This window comes from Astyanax mexicanus, chromosome 13, assembly GCF_023375975.1.
Source record: "Astyanax mexicanus isolate ESR-SI-001 chromosome 13, AstMex3_surface, whole genome shotgun sequence".
In the NCBI taxonomy this organism is placed as follows: Eukaryota; Metazoa; Chordata; class Actinopteri; order Characiformes; family Acestrorhamphidae; genus Astyanax; species Astyanax mexicanus.
In genome coordinates this window covers 47053881-47067043 of record NC_064420.1, presented here as the reverse complement: position 1 = coordinate 47067043, position 13163 = coordinate 47053881, and the positions used below count along the sequence as shown (strand labels likewise).

At 38.4% G+C, this 13163-nt stretch overlaps 1 protein-coding gene across 2 annotated transcripts in view; it reads right to left on the bottom strand.

The window, feature by feature from the left end:
• The window catches only part of LOC103028753 (fibulin-2), a 74825-nt gene that overhangs the window by 28010 nt on the left and 33652 nt on the right, over positions 1-13163 (bottom strand). For both annotated transcript variants that reach the window (XM_049463111.1, XM_049463110.1), the window contains 2 exons: positions 9774-9960; positions 1748-1963 (listed from right to left, as the gene is read on the bottom strand). In XM_049463111.1, the coding sequence (XP_049319068.1) occupies positions 1748-1963; positions 9774-9960 (403 nt within the window). The remainder of the gene's footprint in view (positions 1-1747; positions 1964-9773; positions 9961-13163) is intronic.

The window sequence follows — 13163 nt, the reverse complement described above, 5'->3', positions numbered from 1 at the left end:
CCACCTCCTAACTGATGAGCGGTGATGTTGCGTCGCTTCAGCTCCGCCTCTGGGCGTTTCTCGAGCCAAGGTGGGCTGGTCTGTGAGTTTCTGCCTACGTAGGCAGAAAGATCATTCAAAATTCACCCGTTTTTCGGAGGGGGGGAGGGGGGATTTCTTTGCTTAGCTCCTGCAGACAATGGGGGCTGCAAAACAGTTTAATGTGCAGGTGTACACATTCAACTCGGAGAGACCTACTGTATTCCACAAAAAACAAGAAAAATTGGATTTTCGCGGAAGGTGAGCTTTAACTGTACTAAAATGGAACTATTTTAAATATACTTAAAGTAACATTTAAACATTTAAATTAAACTACTTGTTTATGCACATGTATGTAACCCCATATATTTAAAATACCTTTACAGTAAAATTATAATACATTTAATATAGAGCATTACAACAGCTGTATCACTATTATTATACACTGAGTATATTAGGAATGTACTAAGATGTTAAATTGATGTTAAATATATATGATATATTTACATTAGAGTACAAATATGCTTCTTGTTCCTGTCTTTTGTAAGTAGCGAAGCACACTTCTCGCATAATTCATTGGGTATAAAAATATATTTTAATGTACTCTACTACAATGTTTAGTGTGTACAATGTTTACAAATGTACTTATTTTTTTTATTTGCCATTTAAATGTTTTAATGATTTAAATTACCACTGTATTCTATAATTCCCTTATTTATATTTTCCTAATTATAATTACACAGCATTGAAGTACATTTTAACTGTTACATTAATGTAATACCTAAATATATATTTTAAACATTTTTAAAACATTACATTTTAGTCATTTAATTAGATTTCTAAAAAGTTACATGATACATTGTACTTTAAGTGAACTACTGTAACAGTTGCTGTTTTTAACACACTTTGCTAAAAATGTACAAAAGTATATTTGGAAATAAGTATTTTAGACGTATATTGAATTTAATTGAACTAAAAGTGTAGTATAGTAGTATATTTGTTTAAAATACACTATATTGTACTTTTTAAAAGTTATGATCAAAGTTAACTTTCAAATATTTGATGAAAGCATAATATTATTGTACTTTTACTATATTTTAAGTAAGTACATAAATTTTCTCAATATGTTACTGTGTGTCTCTCCACTCTTCCTCCAGACTCTGATCCCTTGATTTACAAATGAAACGGACAGTTCTGGTGGAAACAGGAGAGTTGAGGTGCACATTGAATTCTGCGTGATTTGATCAGCCGTGGTTTTATGTTTTTTGGATACAATCCGGGTTAGCACCCGAACATCCCTTTCAGACAGCTTCCTCTTACAGCGTCCACAGTTAATCCTGTTGGATGTGGTTGGTCCTTCTTGGTGGTATCTCGCTGACATTACCCTGGATACCGTGGCTCTTGATGCATCACAAAGACTTGCTGTCTTGGTCACAGATGCTCCAGCAAGACGTGCACCAACAATTTGTCCTCTTTTGAACTCTGGTATGTCTCCCATAATGTTGTGTGCATTGCAATATTCTGAGCAGAACTGTGCTCTTACCCTGCTAATTAAACCTTCACACTCTTACTGCTCTTACTGGTGCAATGTTCAATTAATGAAGATTGAACACCAGGCTGCTCCAATTTATCCATGAAACCTCCCACACTAAAATGATGACAGGTGTTTCAGTTTCACTGTCCAACCCCTGTATGTATATATATATATATATATATATATCAGGCGTACCTTTCAGGCAGTGGATGCCGTCTGTGTGCAGTGTGTATCCGGGGAAGCAGGTGCAGGTGTAGGATCCTGGTGTATTGATGCACTCCTGCTGACACAGCTGACCTTCATACACCTCACACTCGTCCACGTCCTGCAGCCCCTCGATCCCGTCCACTGCGTTCTCCACCTCCGTCCCCTCGTCCAGAGACATGGCCTGCCTGTCCGGACTGTCTGAAACTGCAAGGGACAATATTAAACTGCTGTTAAGATTGTATTATACTTTTATACTCTGATTTTAGATCAGATCTCATTATCTGACTGATTAAATTCAGTGTTGTGATTTTGTAACTCTGGGAAGGTTTAAATATTTGGGCCATTATCTTTTTTAGTCCACTTTTGCTCCCAAGGACAGCTCTGTTTTTTGGGTTAACTCTCGAGGGAATCCACATAAGAGCTGTATATTTGTGTCTTTTGTGTGTTTTGTGAGTTGCTACAAGCCTTTGAAATGTTAATGAGTTCAAATGCATGCATTAATTAAAGGTTTAATTTGTATTTTACAAAGAATATTTCTTAGCGCAACTCTTTGTTTCAGTTAAAGCTGCTGTCTGTAAGTTTTGTGATTTAGGTGATTTAGTGCCCTCTATGGTAAGAATGGGTAATTGCACCGAGCATGCGGTAGAAGAATCATTTTAAACTGGGCGGGTGTGATGCGGTCTCCTTTCAGAGCGGATGAATCCAATTCCAGGTTATGTTCAGTCAGAGAGAGAGAGAGAGAGCTCAGTCAGAAACTTCACTCCTTCATTTCTTTGGTTTTACTATGAGTGAATAGAGGAGCTATTGAGCTCTGAGTTTCCCCTTCTGAAGTCTCCATTGCTCCACCAGCCGCTCGTGTTCAGTAAAACTGAGCCGGATCCTCTTTTTTTAGAGGCTGTACGTGTGACGTAAACACGTAAAGACGCGTGACGTGACCAGAAGAACAACTTGTGCAAAAAGCGACCAGACACCTCAGTTTTTAGAATGAATACATTAGCATTAGGCTAAGCAGGGATGGTGGTTTCAGCACACTGTTGCCATTAAACACTATATTTTATCCATATTCTTCTCCACTCAGAAATGCTTCTGCTTTAAAATTACAAACAAAATAATACGGACTGGCGCTTTAAAATGGGACAATATGTGTGGAGAAATTGATAAAATGCTTTAAATATGACATACATATATAACATATATGTTATACCTTTTGTCCAGCCCAAGAAGTATTCACCACATTTAGCCATGCAAGGCTTTTGCTTGCAGGCTGGGTGTATAGTAATTTTAGACATGTAAATATAATGAGTTGAGACTGTGATGTAACAGTTTTGGGGTTTTAGAATTGGCCTGTTTTGACTCTGCTACAGTTTATTTTAAAGAAGGAATAATTTCTTCACAGTTTATCACATCCATATACTGAACTCATACTGAACTCATTCAACTATAACAGCATCAATACAGATTTCCGTTCCAGATCACCTGTAAGCTTTTATGAATGGTTGGCAAAGACCTACCAACACCACGGTAATAAAGCTTTTATATACAGCTGGATTAATGAGTATCTGGAATTAAATGGGATTAATATTTAAATCAAGCTCCTTTTGGATGGTGGACTTTGCTTTATTTAAAACTCCACTAGGTAGGATTGAGATTTTGTGCTCGTGGGCTCCCCCTACAGTTGTAGAGTGTAATAAATGTTTCAGGTGGATTAGTTTCTCTTTCTCGTTTTCTGTTTTTCACAGACATATTCGCTCTCTTTCCAGCTTCTGCCAGAGTGTCTGTATGTTAGTTTGTAAAGAATGAACCAGTAGTGCTTGCAGAACTGTTAGAACTAAAGGTCGGAAAGCAGGTCGCAGTTCTCGCGAGCGTTGGTCGCGGCCGCCTCGGAAAACTTAGAGTCTGGTTTGAGCTCAGAGGAGCTCCGGCACAGAGATGAGAGCACCGCTGTTCCTCCTATTACACCTCAATGCAGCGCTGCAGTGAGTTTCAAGCTGTAATTTTACTTCTTTAAAAAGATCAAAAATCAAGGAAATCCTACCTAGTGCTGCTTTAACAGTCTATTTTAAATTAGGTTGCCCTCACCTAACGTCCAATACAGTAAGGCGTATGAGCGGTTCATAAATAAAAATATGTATACATGCAAAAATATGTAAAGGAGTTTACAGCTCCAGAAAAAAATAAGAGAGCACTTCAGTTTCTAAATCAGTTTCTCAGATTTTGCTATTTATAGGTTTATGTTTGAGTAAAATGAACATTGTTGTTTTATTCTATAAACTACAGACAACATTTCTCCCAAATTCCAAATAAAATACTGTCATTTAGAGCATTTATCATATTCATAATTTTTAAAAGTTCAGAAATCAATATTTGGTGGAATAACCCTGGTTGGTTTCTAATCACAGTTTTCATGCATCTTGGCATCATGTTCTCCTCCACCAGTCTTACACACTGCTTTTGGTGCAAAAATTCAAGCAGTTCAGTTTGGTTTGATGGCTTGTGATCATCCATCTTCCTCTTGATTATATTCCAGAGGTTTTTAATTTGGTAAAATCAAAGAAACTCATCATTTTCACGTCTCTTATTTTTTATCCAGAGCTCTATTTATACGGCTGTTAATATTTATATTTAGTCTATTTTATATTCTTAGATTTTTATTGTAAGCTTTGTTTTTATTGATTTCCTTCTGCAGTTAGACCACTTTTGTAAGATAAAGAAGAGGAATCTAAAGTAGAAAACATATTCTGGTTTATTTTAACACTTTTTGTTCCTTGTATGTTCCTGTATATCTTTAATATAGTCTTTAATATTAAATTTACAATGTAAAAAATCACAAAAAAGAAAGAAAAAACACACTGAATAAGAAAAGCTGTGTCTATCCTTTTGACTGGTACTGTATATATCCCCAGTACACTGTATTATTATCTAAATTCTCGAGGTCGCAGGCTGAGCGTGTCTCCTGCTCTGTAATTCTCAGCATTACAGGGCTGATCCAGGGCGCTAATTAGAAACAAATGGAAATGCTGGGTCTGATGCTCTGAAATATGCAGCAGGTTATCAGATAAAGACCAGCCTTCTGAACTCAGATCTCAACCCAAACAAACACAGTGATTTATATTTCCACAGGGATTACCTGCAGGAGCTTTACACTGTAATCTGTGCTGAAAGAGAGAGAAATGAGCCTCCGCATGCTTCAGCTTTCAAATCCACTCTCAAATCCGCTCTCAGCACTGTGGAAATATATATATTGTATGTATATACGTATTGTACGAATTAATTCAGTGTTTTAATAAAATACTGTAATTTGAGGCCATTTGTTTTACCTCCTTTTTTAAAGTAATGATAACTGAAAACTTCAATTATTTAGACTATATAACTTCAAGCTATTGTGCCTAAATTATACTGTATTTTTTGGGTTATAAGGCGCACCAGACTATGAGACGCATTATGTGACACTAGTAAGGAACAGGGGTGTCACCATGCTTTTCTTTCTATTTCAGCTAAGCTAAGTTGGTTAGCTAAACTAAGCTAAGTGTTTAACTGCTACTGGCTGCTAAAATTCCTTTGGGATCTATCTATCTATCTATCTTTCTATCTATCTATCTATCTATCAAAACTATCTGTAATTCTTTAAAAAAAACAGACGAGTGCTGATGTTAATCTACACAGATTTCTCTCCTGAAAATTGTTTATTTGGGTGATTAAAGCGCTTCCATTTATTTACAGTAAGCTTAGATTTACAGATTTCCACTAAGGCTAGGTGCAGCAGCATTAGCATTAGCATTAGTGGCTAACCGCTAGCTACAATTGGTGACTAATGGTGCCAGACAGCGCTACTCACCTCTGAACGGCAAAAGAGCTTGCGCTTTTATTAACTCTTATAAACTTATCCTGTGCAACAGAGGGCACTCTTGCTCTTCCTTTCCTGGGTTTGTCCTGATAAGAGCCAGTTCAATCATCATAATGATTTCTGGACGATATATCATCTCAGAAATTATTGCAATAAACGATATTATTGTCATTTTAAGACTATTTAAATAGAGTTGTAGTTATTAATTTTTTTTACAGCATGATTGGCTAAAATAACCCATCCAGAAATGGTGTTGTCTCAAATAAAATGTGGATTTTTTTTTGTTATTTTTACCTAAACAAAGCATTTTTCTATTATTGATGACTGTACCCCTCCTGTTGCACTGTAAGCCCGGATAAGTTGCATTTACTTAAAAAAATTGAGGAAACCGTTTGCCTTAAAAAAGTTAGAACATCAAGTTATTACAACTAAAGGGAAAGTTGATTAAACTTTTTTATCTTTGTTAAACTGTGAGACCAGATCAGAGTTTACTTAACTTTTTTAAGGCAGACGGTTTGCTCAATTTTTGTAAGTAATTGGGAATAAAATCTTGAGTTAGCATAAATTAAAACATCAAGTTATTACAACTAAAGGGGAAGTTGATTTATTTGTATGCTAGCCCAGGGGGAATCACTACACACTGATGGTGAGTGTCTGTCTGTCAGAAACTGTTGGACACACCCAGTATGCAAATAGATTGTGACAGAAGCCAATAAAAAAGAAGCTGTTAATGGCAAAACAGGCTAAACTCAGTTATTATAAGTTAGTTCAACTCAAAGATCTCAGTTTGAATAGTTGAGTATTGTTTCGAAACATCCAATTTTACTTTTTCCAGGCTTAAATCGTTTGAGTTCAAACAACATGTGGGTTTACAGTGTAGAGAAATATGCCAGTATGCATTCCACAAGCCTCTGTTTTATATAATCCCAGTGTCTAAACCCAGAATGAATTCCAGGAATGTATTCATACTGTATTCGTATGATATTTCCAGGGCATTCCTCCTCGGCTGCAGCTCAGATGCAGGTTTCCTCTGATACGGATCAGCGGCAGATTTATAGCGTCAGAAATATCATCCCACATGTCGGCCGGCGCTCCTGCTGTTTCAGAGCTCGTCTCTGAGAGTCTGACATTTTCCACAGCAGGCTGGAGACTCCGGAGAGACTCCGGAGAGATCTCTCAGAGCTTTCATCACTGACCTGTACAGCCCAGAGACCGGCTCTCAACCCCACCACCTTTATCAATACAGTGAAAATATCAGAGCTCAGATCAAATGCCACCATCATCCTGCCGTGATAAGATCAGAACTCATACTGTATTTTTTGGGTTATAAGGCGCACCAGACTATGAGACGCATTATGTGACACTAGTAAGGAACAGGGGTGTCACCATGCTTTTCTTTCTATTTCAGCTAAGCTAAGTTAGTTAGCTAAACTAAGCTAAGTGTTTAACTGCTACTGGCTGCTAAAATTCCTTTGGGATCTATCTATCTATCTATCTATCTATCTATCTATCTATCTATCTATCTATCTATCTATCTATCTATCAAAACTATCTGTAATTCTTAAAAAAAAAACAGACGAGTGCTGATGTTAATCTACACAGAGACTGGCTCTCAACCCCACCACCTTTATCAATACAGTGAAAATATCAGAGCTCAGATCAAATGCCACCATCATCCTGCCGTGATAAGATCAGAACCGGTTCCTTTTTCTGCTTTTCTGCTTCTCTTCCTGCTCAGAATCATGGAGAGACCAAAGCTTATCTGGAAACGTTGGGCATAAAAGGCGGGAAAACCCTCTGGGTCACATATATTCACTCAAACCCAGGGGGGAAGGAAGTCCCTTTAAGTGTATTAAATATTTATTTAATTAAGTATACTTAACATGAAAAAGTACATACTTTAATATGTACTTAAATACATACTAAATGTATGATGTTTGGAACAACTAATGACAACTTAAGTATATTTCAGTTGTAATGCAGATATATTTTAACACAATATAAAAGTATGAAAATGTGCTTTTGATTGCTTTTTTTAAACATCATTTTTAATCCACTTGAAGTATATTGTAAATGTACTAATTTGCGTGTTGATGCACATAGTGTGTGCACCTTAATGCTACTGGGAAAAATATTTATTTTTTAATTTTCTTTACCTGTTTGAGTAGTTTTTACCATAATATATGGATTAGAGTGTTACTCAAATAAAGCTATTCACGGTAACCAGCTGTCGGTCAAAGGTTTGGACACCCCGCACGTCCAGAGCAACCTAGCCTCCATAGCCACGCCATGTGTTCGCGAATACATTACTTAGCAACCACCTAGCAACCACTTAGCCATACCATAGCAACACCTTAGTCACCTTAGTTAGTTATCTGGAAACGTTGGGAACAAGGCGGGAAAATCCTCTGGGTCACATACAATATATTCACTCAATCCCAGGGGGGCTGGAAGAGCACACATACTACCATCTGGCAGTTTATCAACCAAGACGTTTTTGGAGTATTAGGGCATTTTTTTAAACCTAAAAGTCTGGACCAGTGTCTGAATTAGTTTGGACTAGGGGTGGGCGATATGGTCATAAAATAATATCACGATATTATATGGTATTTTCGTGATACAATGCTCTTAGCCATATGACAAAACACTGAATTAGAAAAATAATTTCAAGATCACACTACTGCAACAAAATGAAAATGAATTTATATTATTGCATATAATAAAATATGCCGTGTTTTACGTGGATCTCCGTGGAAACGCACGCCCAAGGTGTAATTACGGTGCGCGGCAGTGGACAAATAGCTATTTTATTATATGTGAGAGATGTGGATCCGGGCGGGAATAAAATTACCGGAGGACCACAGAGTTCAGCGAAAAACAGTAGATAATTCAGCCTGTAAAAACACAAACATGGTTGTTCCGGACAGGAATAAAATCCCAGAGGACCCTCCCCATAAAAAAGGAAATTACCCCAGAACCCCCTGAGAAACTAATCCCGTCCAAATAGGGCTTAAGACTCACCAACCAATGTGACTTATTAATTTTACTGTTTCATTATTCTACATGGTGGCACTATTGCTTCTGTGAAACTGACACCAATAAATCAATACCAGTTCCTGGTATTTACTTATTTAGAAGTATTCTATCCTCTTCAGTAACACAGATTAAATAAAGTACTGTACAGAATTGTCTTGTGATATATTAACCCTTGTGTGGTGTTCGGGTCTGTGGGACCCGTTTTCATTTTTCATCAAATGATACTAAAAAATATATTTTTTCTAACTCAAACTCATTGGCATTGGCTCATTTTTTGTGAAAAACATATATCAAAACACATTTTCGATAAACACACACTGTACACCCCCCCCCCCCCCTACACATTTATATTACATACAGTATGTTTGGCCAAGGGCTAATAAACATTGCTTCATTTGTATTTTTTTTTAAACTAAACAAATTTTCTACTCATATCTTGAGTTTAATTCATTTTCTTTTACATTTTATTAAAAAACTAATAAAAAAAGAGTAGCACTTTTTAAAAGAAATGTAACATAAGAAAGGTAAAGGGCAAATATTAACCATGTAAGCTGTTTATATTGCTTGCAATTTAGGTGAAGCGAGCATGTGTAAAGCATTTTAATGTAAAATTGCTTAATTTTGCTGAATTAAATACAAGTAACAAAGTAAACCAGTAACAAAAATATGAACACCACACAAGGGTTAACGCAGAATAAGAGTATCAGGATATCATTGTTACCATGTGCAGTGTATCGTGATTAATATTGTATCCTGAGATTCCCACGCTTAATGAGGAATAGTGAATAGCCCTATTTGAGTAATGTTCTAATCCATATTATCGCAAGAACTACTCAACTAAGTAAAGAAAAAAATGAAGGTCAGTCAGAAAAGAAGAATTTCAAGAACTTTGAAACTATCCTCAAGTGCAAAAAAAGGACCTTTGAAAATGTTATGATGATGAAACTGGCACTCATCAGGACCATTCCATGAAACAAAGAGTAAAAGTTCATCACAGTTATCAGCCTCAGATTCCACAAGTTAAAAACAGCTCCCTAGATAAGAGCCCACATTTACGTATATTTATGAATGAAGTGTAAGTAAAGTAAAGTAAATTCCCTATTTTCTTTGCCCAAGATCAAAATCACCAATTACCTTTCCTCGGTGGGCTGGTGGGGTGGGGCTGGGCTCTCTCTCTGATCATGCTCCTGTTAGAGGTATCCGAACCCTGGCAGCAGGTGAGGAGGGCGTGGCTGCAGGGCTGACCCAAACCCCGAGGGGCTTCACAGGGTGTCCCGTCCCTCAGCAGCCGTAAACCCAGCGCACAGCAACTGCAGCACTCCTGAACCAGATAAACACAAACATGTTATTACCTGTTTATAATAATGATTTTTCCAACATAGTAAATAAATAGTGAAGTGATCTATCAGACTATGAAGGAACACATAAGGAATCATGTAGTAACTTAAAAACAGTGTTAAACAAACCAAAATAGAGGTAACTCTTGCTCTTCCTTTCCAGGGGCGGTCCTGATGAGAGCCAGTTTCATCATAACTTTTTAACGGTCTTTGAGACTGCATTTTTTTGTGTTTCGCCCAAAGCAGAACATCTGCTATTCATCAGAGCAGGACATCTGCACATCTGAGCAACCCTTTTTTGGCTACAAGTGGATTTATTAATTCTGTAATGTACCAAAATATGAAAGTGAATCAGAGCGAAATCTGAATAATTTCCTAAAGAATCGTAATTGGACTGAATCATGCAAAGCCAGAGATTCACACCCCAACTCACAACTCAACCACAACACTACCACACACACACACACACACACACACACACAAAGAGATTAGCGCAGAAATCACAGCACAGCAGCAGTGTCCAACCACCTCTTACAGAAGAGGCCACTTAAAACAAGACCACTCCAGACCCTCGTCATCTGGAAACACTGAGCAATAGTGCTGCACGATATTGGAAAAATATTGCACTGCATATGTTCTTTTTTCAGTGACATACAGGGGTTGCACAATGAAACTGAAACACCTGTCATTTTAGTGTGGGATTTTATGTTTCATGGCTAAATTGGAGCAGCCTGGTGTTTAATCTTCATTAATTGCACATTATTGCACCAGTAAGAGCTGTAAGAGTGTGAAGGTTCAATTAGCAGGGTAAGAGCACAGTTCTGCTCAAAATATTGCAATGCACACAACATTATGGGAGACATACCAGAGTTCAAAAGAGGACAAATTGTTGGTGCACGTCTTGCTGGAGCATCTGTGACCAAGACAGCAAGTCTTTGTGATGCATCAAGAGCCACGGTATCCAGGGTACTGTCAGCATACCACCAAGAAGGACGAACCACATCCAACAGGACTAACTGTGGACGCTGTAAGAGGAAGCTGTCTGAAAGGGATGTTCGGGTGCTAACCCGGATTGTATCCAAAAAAACATAAAACCACGGCTGATCAAATCACGGCAGAATTCAATGTGCACCTCAACTCTCCTGTTTCCACCAGAACTGTCCGTCACCACAATCAATTATTGTGCTCTAAAACCAGGTGTTTCAGTTTCATTGTCCAACCTCTGTATATTGTGATATTAAACAATGCAGGGCCCATGACATCACTAGCCCTGCTCCCCACCCACGTACTGTCTCACATCCGGACCAATCAAGAGCTGATTCATTGCCGAGCTCAACTCAAAACCAGAGAAAAACAGCAAAACAACAGTAATCAGCTAATTAAACAGGCATTTAAATGTCTTTTTAAAAGGTCAATAAGAGCGTTTTTATATTTTATTAAAAGCCTGAATTCAGCTGTAACTGGAAATATCTGCACCCTTCCCCTCCCCCTCGTGCTCTTCTCAGGCAGCAGCAGCCTGTCACTCACACAGACACAGAGACAGCGCTGTGTATCTACTTCTTGTGTCAGGAATTAAAACATTGACTTAAATCAACATGACGTGTTTGATTTAATTGCCTTAAGTGACATCGCACGTCCTCGCGATGACGATGCCTAAACGATATATTGTGCTGCCCTAGTGAGCAGGGGTCAAGCACAGGCGGAGTGGGGAACTGCTGGCACCCTGCAGCACCACAACAGCAGGCATTTCACCAGCTTTCATCAGTGCCCGTTGCACCCTGTGCCAAGTGCCCACCTCTGAGCTGCCCTCTTGGCCAGAGGAAATGAAGAGACTGCAGTTCTTTTAAAGCTGAATGGGTGGCTGTTGGGATGTAGGGCAGAGAGATTTCGTTACCCGAGCGCTGGGCTTTGCCAGATCCCTCATGATGGGCGTGCTGAAAGCTATTCAGTTCACTCCTGTGCTGAAGGTCTGAGCGTGCCATAATTCCGCAACACTCTGTGGTTTGGACACTCGCCGTCCGGCGCTGAAGGTAAACGAATGACTCCGAAAACCTGGCTAAAAGTCCAAATGACCAAATGAATGAGAAAACTGTGTTTTGTATGCAAAAAATCCAGCTGTTTCCTCATTTTAGGGAGTTATTCTTTATATTGTGTCCAAATTTCATGAGAAATGGGAAAATATCAACCACCCGGCAACATTCTAGAGACCTCCAGGGATACCACAGAAACAACCTTTTAACAACACCATCACAACCACTTCCTGTTCCAATTGTCATATTACATTTGTTAACAAGGGAGTTGGTATAAATGGCTCAGGCTGATTCCTGTATTATACTTGGTAACAGGAGTGTTGGTACAAGTGGCTTGGAAATATTCTCCTTTTATACTTGGTAACCAGGCAGTTGGCACATGTGGCTTGGGCCAGTTCCCATATTTTACTTGGTAACTGAATAGCTGGCACAAGATTTGGTCAGATTTCGATATTATAATTGTCAACCAGGGTGTTGGTGCAAGTAGTTTTGGTCAAATCCCATATTATACCCGGTAACCGGAGTGTTTGGCACAACTGGCTCAAGACAATTCTCAGATTACACTTGTTAACGAGGGAGTTGGTATAAATGGCTCAGGCCAATTCATGTATTATACTTGGTGACCAGAGTGTTGGCACAAGTGGCTCTTGATGATTATCATATTATACATGGTAAGCAGAAAGTTTGCACATGTGGCTTGGGCCAATTCCTGTATTATACTCTGTAACTGGAGTGTTGGCACAAATGGCTTGCAAAGATTCTCATATTATGCTCGGTAACCAGAGTGTTGGCACAAGTGGCTCAGGATGATTCTCATTATAAACATGGTAACTAGAGAGTTTGCACAAGTGGCTCGGGCCAATTTTCATACAATACTTGGTAACTAAAAAGCTGGTACATGTTGTTCAAGCAGATACCAATATTATACTCGGTAACTGGAATGTTGGCACAAGTAGGTTTTGCCAATTTTCATATTATACTTGGTAACTCAAAAGCTGGTACAAGATTCAGGTCAGATTTCAATATTATAATTGTCAACCAGGGCGTTGGCACAAGTGGTTTGGTTCGATTCCCCTATTATACTTGGTAACCGGAGTGTTGGCACAAGCGGCTCAGGATGATTCTCGTATTAAACATGGTAACCAGAAATTTCGCAC